The sequence below is a fragment of the Manihot esculenta genome, chromosome 10 (assembly GCF_001659605.2).
Source record: "Manihot esculenta cultivar AM560-2 chromosome 10, M.esculenta_v8, whole genome shotgun sequence".
NCBI lineage: Eukaryota > Viridiplantae > Streptophyta > Magnoliopsida > Malpighiales > Euphorbiaceae > Manihot > Manihot esculenta.
In genome coordinates, this window is record NC_035170.2 from 12,404,734 (window position 1) to 12,421,348 (window position 16,615).

Genomic DNA, 16,615 nt, shown 5'->3' on the forward strand with positions numbered 1-16,615 from the left:
ATGGGGCTAGTGAATGATTGGGCCTACTCCCTTATGGGGCTTGTGCTCGTATCTGATCCGGATCACCCTGGGTTGGCGGCCTAGGCTCGTGAAGTCGAGCTGTCTCTCGAGCGTATGATCTGATGGGCTTTGGACCTGTGGCCTTCTTTTGGACCCGACCTTATTCCTAGGCTAGGAAAGATCTGGAGGTTATCAACACTATTATGATTTAGATGATATTACATTGACAAAAGTAAACTTTATGTATGAATCATCTAAGTGCCATATAGTTAATCTATTTATTACATAAGAACTGATTATATTTGTTTAAATATTATATATCTTATGACATGAGACTCGTCATTTTACTTTCGTTAGTATTCCACATCTTATGAGATAGAAAGATGTGACAATCTAATAAAATGAATTATGCCCGATAAGATATATTCAACTATGAACAAATTTTTAACATTTTGCATCAGACATTTTTGTCAACTATATTCTCAACTCTTTAGGATTGGAATTTCCGCCAAATCACCAATAGACTATTTCATATCAATTTAAACTTACTAAATTAAAAGAAATATTTTATTACCATATTAAGAAAAGTATAATTCACCCTCTCTCAATTTGCATGATATGTTTTATTTGGTCAAAAATGAAAAGTTTCTTCCTTATTTCAACCAAAAATTTTGGTTGAAATTAAATTTATTTGACTATTAATCAATAGTTTAGGAGAAAGTTAAACTTTTATCCAATTAAAATTTAAGAACATAATCATTACTCAAACTTAAAACAGTAACTAATAGTGAATTTTATTATATCTCAGGAATTTAATCCTAAATTATTCATTTAAATAATAGTTTTTCTTAAATATTAAAATTTCTTAACCTCTTGAATTAAATGAATTTTAATGGATGTAAATTTACCTTCATTAGAAAACTTGAATAATTTATTTTCAAATTACAAAAATATAATTTAATGATTAAATATTCATTTATTTTCTTTGTTCTCTGTTTTTCGGTCACTTTAAAAAATTGATTTGTTTAAATTATTTTTCACTGATAAAATTTAGTATTAACTTTTTTTTTTCAATTTTACCCTTCTTTCTATTAGATGCTATATTTAATTTTACAGTTTCTTAAAACTTATCATATCATTTATTTATTTATTTATTTTAATTATCCCACTTTTCTACTGGTAGATAAATGAAGAGAGAATTTGATATTTGAGTAATTAGGTAAAATAAAAAAGGCCGAACTCTTGGGCTGATTCAATGGGCTTCCCAATTTGGAAATGAGCTCAACATATCCTGAGAGAGAGTGGATTAGGGTTTTAGGGTTTCGTTCCTTTACAAAGGTCCCTTTTGAAGACTGCAAACTTTGTAAGAGACGAAGCTCTGTGAGAGGAAAGGCCACCGAGGAGCAGAGCCATGGTGCACGTCTCCTTCTATCGCAACTGTAATTCTCCATCCCTCTTCCTCTCCCTCGACGTGCATTTTCTCCTAGTAAATTTCGCATATTTTGTTTTGAAGGGATTCAAGGTTTATGTGTGAAGGATTTACAATGAAAATATTTTAAGTTGATCTGTTTGATGTAAAGTTGTTTTTGTTTCTTTTCTATGCTTGATCCATGCATTATGGCACTTACGCTGTTCGGTCGCTGAGAAAATTGTGGAAAAAAAAGGGAGAGAAAGTGCTCTGTCTAGATCAGTTTATTTATTTTATTGTTTTGATTCCCGAATAGCCTAAAAATGGTTGTGTTTTGCACTTGGATGGAGGGGTTTGTTTGCCTGGATACTGAAAAAGTAAATGTTGAGGCGTTAAGGTTCTATTTTGCTTTTCGTTTAACGGAGTGATCGAGATAAATTGATTTTTCTAGCTGTAAATATTTGGGTTTAGGATTTTTTGATAAAATGAGATGAAAAGTTCCCACCTTTATCTTAAGCTGAATCGCCATTATCTAGTTTTTTTAATTGAAGAGAGATCTGCTTCCTATGCATCTTGTTAGTGTCAAACAGACTAAGCATAATATATGCTTGATATATTTTTTTTTAGTTTCATAATTAATTGTGTTTCGTTTCTGGGTTTCACTTAAAATCCTGAATAAATAGATGGGAAGACTTTTAAGAAGCCCCGTCGTCCCTATGAGAAGGAGCGATTGGATGCAGAACTAAAGTTGGTTGGGGAGTATGGATTGCGGTGCAAGAGAGAGCTATGGAGGGTTCAATATGCTTTGAGCCGCATTCGAAATGCTGCTAGAATGCTTTTGACTCTTGATGAGAAGAATCCTCGCAGGATCTTTGAGGGTGAGGCACTTCTCCGCAGGATGAACCGCTATGGTTTATTGGATGAGAGTCAGAACAAGCTTGATTATGTGTTGGCCTTGACTGTGGAGAACTTCCTTGAGCGCCGCCTGCAAACACTTGTTTTCAAGTCTGGTATGGCAAAGTCCATCCACCATGCCCGAGTGCTTATCAGGCAGAGGCATATCAGGTATATATATGATTTGGTACTGGAACTTATTTTTATTATTTTGGTTTTACCAAGTGGCTTGCCTATTGCACTGCTGATTTTAATAATTTAGCCACCTAATGTTCTACCACTGATTATATAGTTTTAAATTTCCAGTCATGTTAATAAATTGTGAGCTCTAGGATAAATAATTTTGTGACAGAATCACTGTAGTGCCCTTTGGTGAAATAGGTACTTGCCATTGCATGAATATTATTTGTGTTGTTAGGCATGATGATGGTGCTTTTATCTCATCTGCTGGATTTTGTGATGATACCACTGTACTATTAGGTCTGAGACTCTTCAATATAATGAGCATTAACCCTTTGTTCATAGGAAGTAGTGATGTTAAATGTTGAGAGGAATTATAAGAAGCAAAGTATTTATTTATCTGCCATTGTTGGGAATTGACTTGACAATATCTGTTGTTTGTAAAAAGCACAGCCATGTACCGTGTTTGGGTGGTCAAGTACTTAGACATATTGTGTGCTGAACCCCCCTCTTATATTCTCTTAATGCGGGGAAACAAAAGAATAGCAAGCAGTTTGAATTTCTTATTGCTAAACTACTTGCTTTATGAGTAGCTTTTGAACCTAATGAAGCGTTTGAGACCAGATCAATATCTTGAAAGTTAAGGCCTTGTTAGAAAACTGAAGTTCAATATACACTGTTCTCCCAAAGTGTTGATGTTTTCACTGTGTTTGGGAGAATCAGTTTTGAAGACGACGATACTTTCGATGGTGTTTTGAAAGATGTGATTGTATATTGTCATCAACATGATTGTTATTGACTTGAATTCAAAATATGTTGGCTGTCTCTTTCTTGTGGTGCAATTAAGGATCCATCTGCATATATGCTTATATCATATAAATATTTGGGGTGGCAGGGTTGGAAGGCAGGTGGTTAACATCCCATCTTTCATGGTGAGGGTTGATTCACAGAAGCACATCGATTTCTCATTGACAAGTCCATTTGGCGGTGGGCGTCCTGGAAGAGTGAAGAGAAAGAACCAGAGAGCTGCTAGCAAGAAGGCTTCTGGTGGAGATGGAGATGAAGACGATGAGGAGTGAGTTATGAGTTCAGCCATGGCCAGGCTAGTAGAACATAGGCTATTGCCTCAGCATTTGTTATCTTTTACAAGGACAGTTTTGTTAAGAATATTTACTGCATTAATGTTTTGGTTTCTGAACTTTGATATTGGGTTTGTTTTGAGAGGAATTAAAATTATGTATCAATGAGCTATGCTGAGCTCCTCCAATTTAAACGGAATCTGGCTGGTTATTGAATGCTTGTCTTCTTAGGTCTAATTTATGCTTTACTAGGAATACCTTGAGAAACCATCAGTTTGAGTTGGCTTGAAAAATTTGAAAAACTGAATAAACTGAAATTTAATCAAATCGAACTTGATAAATTCAGTAGATTAAATTGAATTAAATTTTATTTATTTGATTTTATTTAAATTACAACGCTGATTTTTGTTTTTTTGGATTTATTTTGAATTTAATTTTAATTATAAATAAGCGCCAAAAGTCATCTCCAATCCTATCCACTATTTTTTATACCATTTTAGTGTTTTGCACTAAAATGCTGCAATATTATTTTCAATCTTCTGCACTATTTTTAACACAAAAAAATATATTTTATTTATATTATTCTCTTTTTTAATATTATATTATTTATTTTACTTTAATTTTATTTATATATTTCACTCAAAAAATTCATATAATTTTATATATTCACTCTAAATATTTATATATTTTATATTTCCGTCCAATATTTAAATATTTAATTATTTTATAAATAAATAAATAAAAATATATTAATTATAAAAATGTATTAATTAACTAATAATTATAAAAAAAACATTAATTAAACATTAATTATAAACATACATTAATTAAATATTAATTAACAAATTAAAAATAAAATAAACTCATACATATTAAATTATCAATAAAAAAATAGAAATATTCTATATAATATATTATAAATAAATTATTTTTTTATATTATTCTATATAATATATTATAAATAAATTAATTTATTATAAATATTATTTATAATTGTGAATATATTAATTGAAATTAAATTTCAATAATTATAAAAATATAAAATAAATTTAAAATATAATAAATTATGAGAGTAAAAAAAATTAAACTTAATTGAAAATATATATAAATTTTGAATTATATTATAAATTAAAAAAATAAAAAAATATAAATTTTTAATTATATTATAAATTAAAAAAAAAAAAAATGGCGCTGCTATAGTGTCACGCCAAATATGACGTGACACTGTAGCGAGCTCCAAAATCCTATAGGATTTTGGCGCAGCATTGGAGGGCATCTCCAACGCAAAAATAAAATTTAGCGCAGCGTTGGAGATGGCCTAATATGAGGCTTAGTAGTAATTAATTAATTGATTGATTTTTTTTCTTAAAAATAAAATTGAACTGAATAAATGAAGTATTTTAAAATAAATTAATTCGATTTAAAGTCAAATTTTGCCACCAGCAGGCAAGGTCTTCGGGTGTCTATTTTCAAGATGCTAGTTTGTGATGTTGGATACAACGAATAAAAACCCTCTGGCTATGTCACAATCATTGGCTGAGTCTTGGTGAGCAAGAGAGAATCACCCCATAGGATTGCATTGTCCGTGCGATGATGGCAATGCGCTGGATTATGATGAACGCCTCTAAGTCAGAATCCGGGCCAGAAGCGACGCCTGTGTCCGCCGCCCATTTGCCGACCCTCAGTAGGGGCAGTCCGGCCCCCAAAGGCACGTGCCGTTGGCCAAGCCCTCGCGGCGGACGAGCCGCGCGGGCTGCCTAGCTGTAACGACCCGGGAACCGATACCCCTCTGTAACGGCCCGAACCGCCACCGGCGCTAGGATCCAGATCGGCTTAAGGCCGCCGGGACCCGTAGCAAGCCAAACATACATACTATCACCTGGTCAAATCCCACACATGATAAAAAACTTTAACATAAAACCTGTAAAACTGAACATACACCAAGCTTGATCCGTATGCTACAACATAACCGTGAACATAAACTTCCCCATGCTAGAGCCCTCATCAAATGCTCTAGCTGGGTCAACATTACATACCACAAGCCTGGTTCTCAACTCAACATAAAAACATTACATAACCATGCATCAACGGGGATTAACCAGTCTATAGGGCCAAGCACACTCTAATCCATAAACATAAACTCTACTATCAGTTACATACATTATCTCAAATTACATTACTTCAACTTATATTACATGTCCACTTCTAAAACTACTAAACTGAAACATAAGCATAAACTATTACATAAAACACACGTCTCTTAATCTTTACCCTGCTGACTTCTGAGCTCTGACTTAAACCTGCAACACTGGGGTTAGGGGAGAGGGGTGAGCTAAAAAGCCCAGTGAGTAGAAACAGAGAAAACAGTTCATTAATTATGATTTCATTTTACTAAAAACATTTGCTTTAATTCCTCCATTTTTAGGTATATTATTATTCATTTAACTTCTTCTTATTTATGCTTTCATGAAATGCGTCATAACACAGAGAAATCACATAATCTTGTCCGTCTCGGGGCTTATGCAAGATTTATTCCCCACGGACCCTGGTTTCTGAGAGTCTTACTTTTTGCATGCATCTTTCCTCTCAGAGGATGGACATGACATCAAAAATCCCTCTGTCGGTGCCCGGCTCCCCCATAGGAGCTCACAAAGGCCTGTAACATACATGACATGGTGTCTGGTCCACTGAGAGCTCACATGGACTTTCCTACAGGTACTTGTCCGGCTCTCAAAGGACTAAGACAAGACTCGTGACAGATATGGGCTATTGAAGTCGCCTCGGTCCACCCTACCTCAACATCAACATGAAATAATGCAATGCAACATATTCGTGAACTAGTGCAATCAACCTACTATACATAATCATGATGCATGCTCATGCTTTAGGCATTAGATTTTGTGCATAAAAGATTAAGTTTAGTTCTACTCACCTCCTGGCAGACGCCGACTGACTCTGCACCTGCTAACACTGATGGCCTCCTCGATCCCTCGGGTCCGATCCTACACAGGTGGACTCGAATGAGGTGCCAAACACATTCTAACAACTCATAAACAACTCCCCAAAAACCCCTCTAAACATCACTTAAACATGCATGGAAAACACCCAAGAAACGGCTGGACAGGGCACTTTCGGCGGCACCTTCGGCGGCCGAAAGTCCCTTCCAGAGACGAAACTCGGGTAAGTTCGGCGGCAGGTTCGGCGGCCGAAACCCTAGGACAGAAACGAAAGTCCCTCCTTCGGGGGCACATTCGGCAGCCTAAAGACTGCCTCCCATGCAGGTTCGGCGGCCGAAACTCCTTTCGGCGGCCGAACCTGGTCCCCTCTGGACGACAGGTCCGATTCTGCCAAGCCAAAAACCAAACTCAAATATACCCAAATCCTCACATACTCTCTCCCAATCATGCATACTCACTCCCACAAGCATAAAGGAGCATAAACTAACACAAACATCACATAACATACATTGGGTATAAAACCCACATAAACCTAAACATGCATATCTACCCATACTCAACCATCAAAAACTTCATAAAACTTCATGAAAACACTAGGGAAGCAAGGATCTACACTTACCTCTTGAAGATCGAGGGTGGTGTGACCCCTAACTCGGAGGTGTGGAGAATCCAAGCTCCAAAAGCTCCAAGCTCCCAAAACTTCGATCAAAGCGTTAAAACTCTTCAAAACAACTATGGAACTTATGAAAACATGAAGGAGATGAAGAAAGAACATGAAAACGGCCAAGGGAGGACAAAACTCACCTGAGCTCGAGAATGGGGAGAAAACTCTCCCATTTCCGATCCGAGGGCCCTTTATAGGTGGCCTGGTCAAAGACCTTCGGCGGCCTAACGTGCCCCCTAACTCATGCATGTTCGGCGGCCGAACCTGACTTTCGGCGGCCGAACCTTGGCTCGTTCAAACAAGACTTTCGGAGGCCAAAGGCGCTCCCGAAGCCTTCCCATGTTCGGCGGCCGAACTTCACTTTCGGCGGCCGAACCTGGCAAATGCCTCCTTGGTCTTTTCTTTTTAAAACTCAAATCATTTTCATTTAAAACCATGAAATCATGTGAAAACATTTTAGAAAGCACATTTTACCCCTTCTAGAGGGATCCAACACCCTAGATTCCGCCGGAGGGCAGGAATTCCGATGCCGGATTCTAGCCGGGTATTACATTCTTCCCCCCTTACAGAACATTCGTCCCCGAATGTTCCTCAACTACTCATGCATAAAAACATAACATAAGAACATATCATCGTACATACACATCAAGCAAGCAATCAAGCAAGCAAAACCTCTAAACTTTCTCCTAAAAGAGACACGGCATTGCCGGAGTCAAACTCTTGGTTCTCCTAAGAACACTCCTCAAACTGGGGTGATTCTACAGGACCTCTCCATCTGCATCTCCTTGTTCCAAAACTAACTAACTGATGTGTCCATGATCCACAATAGCTGCTCAACTCAGGTGAGATCCCTTGGGACCTCCACCTCTGGTTCCTCAAGAACCCTACTTGGATCTGACACGAACTTCCATAAAGTGGAACGTGGAAATCCGAATGGATTCTCTCCCTTATGAATCACCCTTCGCAAAGGAGACACCTCAAGCAATACCTCAACCTCCTCCTGAAACTCCTCCTGCTTCCACTGCGCTACTCTGATCTTCTCTTCAGATCCGCAAGGATCCATCCTTCTCTTCCACAAAAACCGGTACTAGAACACCCCAAGGAGAGTGACTAGGTCGGATGAAACTCTCATCTACTAACTCCTGCAGTTGCTCCTCCAACTCAAAACTCTGTAGGTGCCAACCTGTAGGGAAGGATAGAAATGGTTCTGGGTCCAGACACCAGTCCTATTCCAAGCTCTAACTCCCTAACAGATGGTAAACCTGACAGCTCGTCTAGGCAGACATCTAAGAACTCTCTAACTACTACTATCACTGAGGCTGGTTCCCGACCCAACTACTAACTCTCCAGCAAGAACTAGAACCCTCTGACAACCCCTCCTACGCACCCTATGAGCCTGACAGGCTGACATCAAACTTCTAGGCAACCTACACTGTCCCCTCAAAAGACTACCTCTGACCCATCCTGTCCTCTGAACCTGGCCACCTAGTCTCTACGGACCAAGGTTGCACCACAAGTAGAAACCCAATCCATTCCGAGAGTGACGTCTGAACATTTAAGTCCAAGACCTCAAAATCGGGTGGATGGATTCTACCCTCAGTTGACACCTGAACTGAACCGGCAGACTGACTCTGCCTCAGATGGATCACACTTGGGTCCACTGACCCTGAGAGAACACTCTAGCCTGGAAGTTATCAACCCAACCCCTCGACGACTCTTTAGAGTAACTAAGGAAAGAGAAACACCAAGGTTCACAAAAGCATGCACATCAGAACATCAAAGTGAGCGTACCTGACACCACCGTGTTCGATGTGTCTGCCTCCTGCTGAGCCTGGACGAAGATCCGGGCCGGAGCTGACGGACCTCCTCTAAGGGAACCTGCTGAAGAAGAGGCTGCCCCTCTCCCTCTGCCTCGACCACTAGCCTGAAACATGGTTTGAGCTGCTGGCTGAGTCGCTCCACCTGAAGCTGCCCGTTGAGACTGAGCTGACCGGAGCTTATTAGGACACTCACGTGCCATGTGCCCCTCCTGTCTACATCTAAAACACACTGTCGTCCCAGCCAGACAAACTCCCTGGTGTGTCTTACCACACCTCCTGCAACGAGTTGCACCCGAACCAGAGCTCGCACCACCAAAACCCAGACTGGCCTTCAAATTCTGCCAAAACTTCTTCTGCGACTTCCTGAGACCTCTCTTCCATTTCTCACCTCTCGTGGCAGCTGTACTCAGAGTGGAGGGATCAATCCCTCCTGAACCCGAGATTCTAGAATCCTGGGTCTGAGCATCTTCCTGGGAATCTCCCATACCTTCTCCAAACATAGCCACATCCAAACTCGTATCTCTCCTCTGAACATCCATCTCAGGCTCTCTCATACTAGCTGACATCCTCCTTAGATCCATACCTTCTCTGCTTGCATCAAAAGACCTCCTAGGGTCCCTTGATGTCCTCCATCTACCGACTCCCCACGACTGCGCTCTCGGCAGGGTAGGGGGAAAGGTGTCCATACCTTCCCTCTCTGACGGAACTCCTGTCGATTCCACAGATCGACGAGTACCCCACATCCTGACTCCTCTGAAGCACACACACAAGCATGCAAACAACATCAGCATCATACGGTCCATGTGGAAACACATGAACCTACATCATACATACATAGCATACATAACATGTCATACATCGTAGCATTTATGCACATGCATGAAATCATGGCATATCACATCATCATAGCAAGACAGGACTCGACATCCTATCCTAGTGGACATGCTCTTACTCTTAATCTTTCTTAAGGTGCTTGCCCTACTAACACAACCTCTATGACAACCTCTTTCCGATGTGAGATATCTCAAATCCCTGAGCACATCGCTCAACACATCGTACTCTTGAGGCCCTAAGCTCTGATACCACTCTGTAACGACCCGGGAACCGATACCCCTCTGTAACGGCCCGAACCGCCACCGGCGCTAGGATCCAGATCGGCTTAAGGCCGCCGGGACCCGTAGCAAGCCAAACATACATACTATCACCTGGTCAAATCCCACACATGATAAAAAACTTTAACATAAAACCTGTAAAACTGAACATACACCAAGCTTGATCCGTATGCTACAACATAACCGTGAACATAAACTTCCCCATGCTAGAGCCCTCATCAAATGCTCTAGCTGGGTCAACATTACATACCACAAGCCTGGTTCTCAACTCAACATAAAAACATTACATAACCATGCATCAACGGGGATTAACCAGTCTATAGGGCCAAGCACACTCTAATCCATAAACATAAACTCTACTATCAGTTACATACATTATCTCAAATTACATTACTTCAACTTATATTACATGTCCACTTCTAAAACTACTAAACTGAAACATAAGCATAAACTATTACATAAAACACACGTCTCTTAATCTTTACCCTGCTGACTTCTGAGCTCTGACTTAAACCTGCAACACTGGGGTTAGGGGAGAGGGGTGAGCTAAAAAGCCCAGTGAGTAGAAACAGAGAAAACAGTTCATTAATTATGATTTCATTTTACTAAAAACATTTGCTTTAATTCCTCCATTTTTAGGTATATTATTATTCATTTAACTTCTTCTTATTTATGCTTTCATGAAATGCGTCATAACACAGAGAAATCACATAATCTTGTCCGTCTCGGGGCTTATGCAAGATTTATTCCCCACGGACCCTGGTTTCTGAGAGTCTTACTTTTTGCATGCATCTTTCCTCTCAGAGGATGGACATGACATCAAAAATCCCTCTGTCGGTGCCCGGCTCCCCCATAGGAGCTCACAAAGGCCTGTAACATACATGACATGGTGTCTGGTCCACTGAGAGCTCACATGGACTTTCCTACAGGTACTTGTCCGGCTCTCAAAGGACTAAGACAAGACTCGTGACAGATATGGGCTATTGAAGTCGCCTCGGTCCACCCTACCTCAACATCAACATGAAATAATGCAATGCAACATATTCGTGAACTAGTGCAATCAACCTACTATACATAATCATGATGCATGCTCATGCTTTAGGCATTAGATTTTGTGCATAAAAGATTAAGTTTAGTTCTACTCACCTCCTGGCAGACGCCGACTGACTCTGCACCTGCTAACACTGATGGCCTCCTCGATCCCTCGGGTCCGATCCTACACAGGTGGACTCGAATGAGGTGCCAAACACATTCTAACAACTCATAAACAACTCCCCAAAAACCCCTCTAAACATCACTTAAACATGCATGGAAAACACCCAAGAAACGGCTGGACAGGGCACTTTCGGCGGCACCTTCGGCGGCCGAAAGTCCCTTCCAGAGACGAAACTCGGGTAAGTTCGGCGGCAGGTTCGGCGGCCGAAACCCTAGGACAGAAACGAAAGTCCCTCCTTCGGGGGCACATTCGGCAGCCTAAAGACTGCCTCCCATGCAGGTTCGGCGGCCGAAACTCCTTTCGGCGGCCGAACCTGGTCCCCTCTGGACGACAGGTCCGATTCTGCCAAGCCAAAAACCAAACTCAAATATACCCAAATCCTCACATACTCTCTCCCAATCATGCATACTCACTCCCACAAGCATAAAGGAGCATAAACTAACACAAACATCACATAACATACATTGGGTATAAAACCCACATAAACCTAAACATGCATATCTACCCATACTCAACCATCAAAAACTTCATAAAACTTCATGAAAACACTAGGGAAGCAAGGATCTACACTTACCTCTTGAAGATCGAGGGTGGTGTGACCCCTAACTCGGAGGTGTGGAGAATCCAAGCTCCAAAAGCTCCAAGCTCCCAAAACTTCGATCAAAGCGTTAAAACTCTTCAAAACAACTATGGAACTTATGAAAACATGAAGGAGATGAAGAAAGAACATGAAAACGGCCAAGGGAGGACAAAACTCACCTGAGCTCGAGAATGGGGAGAAAACTCTCCCATTTCCGATCCGAGGGCCCTTTATAGGTGGCCTGGTCAAAGACCTTCGGCGGCCTAACGTGCCCCCTAACTCATGCATGTTCGGCGGCCGAACCTGACTTTCGGCGGCCGAACCTTGGCTCGTTCAAACAAGACTTTCGGAGGCCAAAGGCGCTCCCGAAGCCTTCCCATGTTCGGCGGCCGAACTTCACTTTCGGCGGCCGAACCTGGCAAATGCCTCCTTGGTCTTTTCTTTTTAAAACTCAAATCATTTTCATTTAAAACCATGAAATCATGTGAAAACATTTTAGAAAGCACATTTTACCCCTTCTAGAGGGATCCAACACCCTAGATTCCGCCGGAGGGCAGGAATTCCGATGCCGGATTCTAGCCGGGTATTACACTAGCGCCATCCATTTTCGGGGCTAGTTGATTCGGCAGGTGAATTGTTACACACTCCTTAGCGGATTTCGACTTCCATGACCACCGTCCTGTTGTCTTAATCAACCAACACCCTTTGTGGGTTCTAGGTTTGTAACGACCCGAAAATCGGACCACTACCGGCGCTAGGATCCAGATCGGCTTAAGGCCGCCGGGACCCGTAGCAAGCCTGACATGTAACCTGTAAACCTGTTTAATCCCATACATGATCAACAATCAAACATAAAAATTTAAAACTTTTCTTTCATACATTCTATCATACACCAAACTCAACCTGTGCATGTACTGAACATAGTCATAATCGTAAACTTGACCCCTCTGTGGGATCTCATCAATGCCCCCAATGGGTGGCATAACAAGTGTTGAGTTGGCTAAACACAGTCATTAATAAACATTAAGATCATGTATCAAAAAGGTATTACAATATACTATGGTCAAGCACACTTCTAACCTTAATATCGTTACATTACATATCTATACATCATTATACAATCTGTCATGTCCACATTCTAACTATTACATACATAAGACTTCATTACTCTTCTTGACTTCTCTGTCTAACCCGTACCTGCAAACCTGGGGGATTAGGGAAAAGGGGTGACCTACTAGAGCCCGGTGAGCAGAATAATAAAGCATTTAAAACATATGATAACATGAAATGCATCACATCACAACTAATCATATCAAGGATGAACTTGTCACCATTTAGCCCTCTACATATTCCAATCATGCCAGGGGCGTAGTGCAGGCCACACCTGGTCTTTCTCTTATACATAACATAACATACATAATCCATAGTGCCGGGGGCGTAGTGCAGGCCACGTCCGGTCTTTCTCTTACATAGTGCCAGGGGCGTAGTGCAGGCCACACCTGGACTTCCATATCATATCATCACGTCATAACATATGAGGGCTAATGGATCATTCAACATTCATCCACATTAACAACATATTATGCAATGCAACATATTCGTGATTTCTAATGCAAACAACCTAAAATATCACATGGCATCCGTGATGCATGAACATGCTCAAAACTGACTTATTTACTTGAAACATAAAGAGTTATTCTACTCACCTCTGGCTAGCTCTGACACTGACTGAAGCAGTTGACTCACTGCTGAGGTCCTCGGTTCCTCGGGTCCGAACCTACACAGGTGGACTCAAATGAGGGACCAAACAACTAGAACATAACTCTAAAAACATCCCCCCAAAACCCCCTAAAACATCTCAAAACATCCATGCAAGAACATGCAAAGGAAGGCTGGACAGGGCACTTTCGGCGGCAGGTTCAGCGGCCGAAAGTCCCTCCAGAGCCGAAAGTCAGGCAGGTTCGGCGGCACCTTCGGCGGCCGAAACTCCCAGACAGAGGCGAAACTCATGCATGTTCGGCGGTACTTTCGGCGGCCGAAACTCCCAGACAGAGACGAAAGTCTCCTTTCGGGGGCAAGCTTCGGCAGCCGAAGGCTGCCTCCACAAGAGGGTTCGGCGGCCGAAAGTCCCTTCGGCTGCCGAACCTGGTTTCTCCCAAAGGGCAGAAACTTGGTTCAAACATGCACAAATGCCTCCAAACTCAAACCATCATGTATTTAGCTCAACCAAAACATGCATACAAGCTCCTAGGGGTCTCAACTACCTTAAACCCCAACTACAACACATCAAACACACATTACAAGCCACATTGCTCAAAAACTCATCAAAAACCCATAAACTCAACATAAGCTTACTCATGCATTTTCTACCCCATGAACTTGCATAAAACTTGTTTAAAACATAATGTAAGCTAGAGATCGACTCTTACCTCTTGAAGATCAAGAGTAGAGGCGATCTAACTTGGAGTTGGGAGAGATTTAGCTCCTTGGGTCTCCAAGTTCAAAACTTGCTCAAAACTTGAAAATCTTCAAAAGAAAGTAAAAACTTGTGAAAATCTTGAAAGATCTGAAGGAAAAGACTCAAGATTGGTGAGGGACGGCGGAGAGCTCACCTTGGCAGACAATGGGGAGAAAAACTTGCCCGTTTTCGGCTAAGGGACTCTTTTATAGTGGCTGGCCAGGCCATGTTCGGGGGCCGAACGTGCCTCCGCATGCATGCCATGTTCGGCGGCCGAACTTGAGGTTCGGCGGCCGAACCTGGACTTCCCTCACTTATGCCTTCGGGGGCCTAAGGCACACTCGAAATGCATGCATGTTCGGCGGCCGAACTTGAGTTTTCCTCCAAAGTTGTTTTCATGCAAAAACTCATTTCCTTTTTACTTAAAATCATCAAAAACATTAAAACATTTCATGAAAACATGGTTTTACCCTTCTAGAGGTCTCCGACATCCGAAATTCCACCGGACGGTAGGAATTCCGATACCGGAGTCTAGCCGGGTATTACATTCTCCCCCCCTTAAGAACATTCGTCCCCGAATATTCCTCAACTAGCACATAGCATGGCATACACATAACATACATGTAAAGCACATAAAACTCACAAAGAACTAACCTTAGAAAAGATAAGGGTATTGCTGGAGCATGGACTCCCGTGTCTCCCAAGTGCATTCTTCCAAATTATGGTGGTTCCATAGGACTTTCACCATCGGGATTTCCTTATTTCTTAGCTTTCTGATCTGGGTGTCTATGATCCGCACTGGCTGCTCAACATAGGTGAGATTCTCTTGGATCTCCACATCAGGCTCACTAAGAACCTTGCCCGGATCTGACACAAATTTCCTCAACATTGAAACATGGAAAACCGGATGGATTCTTGCCATTGAAGCAGGCAAATCTAGCTTGTACGACACATTCCCAATCTTCTGCAAGATTTCAAAGGGTCCGATGTATCGTGGGGCTAGTTTACCTTTCTTCCCGAAGCGAACCACTCCTTTCATAGGAGACACCTTGAGCAATACCAGATCCCCCTCCTGAAACTCTACTTGCCGTCTGCGGATGTCTGCATAACTCTTCTGTCTGCTGGCAGCAGTCTTGATTCTCTCTCTGATTATGGGTACCACCCTGCTGGTGATCTCTACTAGCTCAGGCCCTGCCAAGGCCTTCTCTCCAACTTCCTCCCAGCAAACAGGTGACCTGCACTTCCTTCCGTACAAAGCTTCATATGGAGCCATCCCGATGCTAGCATGATGGCTGTTATTGTAGGCAAACTCCACCAAAGGTAGATGCTGCCTCCAAGAACCGCCAAAGTCCAGCACACACATTCTAAGCATATCCTCGATAGTCTGGATGGTCCTTTCGGACTGTCCGTCCGTCTGGGGGTGGAAGGCAGTATTGAAATCCAACTTGGTACCCATGGCATTCTGCAGACTCCGCCAAAACCTGGAGGTGAACTGGGGCTCTCTATCTGACACTATCGAAACAGGAACCCCATGCAGCCTGACGATCTCATCCACATATACCTGAGCCAACTTGTCCACAGAGTAGCCACTCCTGACAGGGATGAAATGAGCAGATTTGGTGAGTCTGTCCACAATCACCCATATGGAGTCCAATCTGTTGGACGCTGCCGGTAACCCCACTACGAAGTCCATAGCTATATTCTCCCATTTCCACTCTGGAATAGGTAGCGGGTTAAGCATTCCAGCCGGCTTCTGATGTTCCAGCTTCACCCTCTGACACACTTCGCAGGTTGACACAAACTGTGCCACTTCTTTCTTCATCGCTGGCCACCAATAAACTTTTTTCAAGTCTTGATACATCTTGGTGGCTCCGGGGTGAACGCTGTATCTTGCATTATGAGCCTCCCTCATAATGTCTCCTTTTAGCCCTATGTCATCTGGTACACACAATCGACTCCCATAGCGGAGGATCCCCTTACTGTCAAATCTAAACTCACTGTCTTTGCCTGACTGAACAGTCCTGGCAATCTTCACTAACTCTGGGTCCTCATGCTGTTTCTAAGCCACTTGCTCCAGAAACACAGGTGTCACTCTCATCTGGGCCACTAAAGCACCGGTACCAGACAACTCCAACTGTAGACCTTCATCAATGAGCTTGTAAAACTCCTTCACCACTGGTCTCCTCTCTGCCGTGATGTGGGATAGACTGCCTAGTGACTTCCGGCTTAGGGCGTCTGCCACAAAAA

The 16,615-nt window shown here is 42.0% G+C and overlaps 1 protein-coding gene across 1 annotated transcript; it reads left to right on the plus strand.

The window, feature by feature from the left end:
- Positions 1 to 1,283: 1,283 nt before the first annotated feature.
- On the plus strand, positions 1,284 to 3,777 carry LOC110625350 (40S ribosomal protein S9-2). The gene is made up of 3 exons (XM_021770972.2): positions 1,284 to 1,439; positions 2,092 to 2,473; positions 3,378 to 3,777. Exons 1-3 carry the CDS (start codon positions 1,412 to 1,414, stop codon positions 3,559 to 3,561), a joined length of 594 nt encoding a protein of 197 aa, XP_021626664.1. The 5' UTR covers positions 1,284 to 1,411; the 3' UTR covers positions 3,562 to 3,777.
- The last annotated feature ends 12,838 nt before the right edge of the window (positions 3,778 to 16,615 follow it).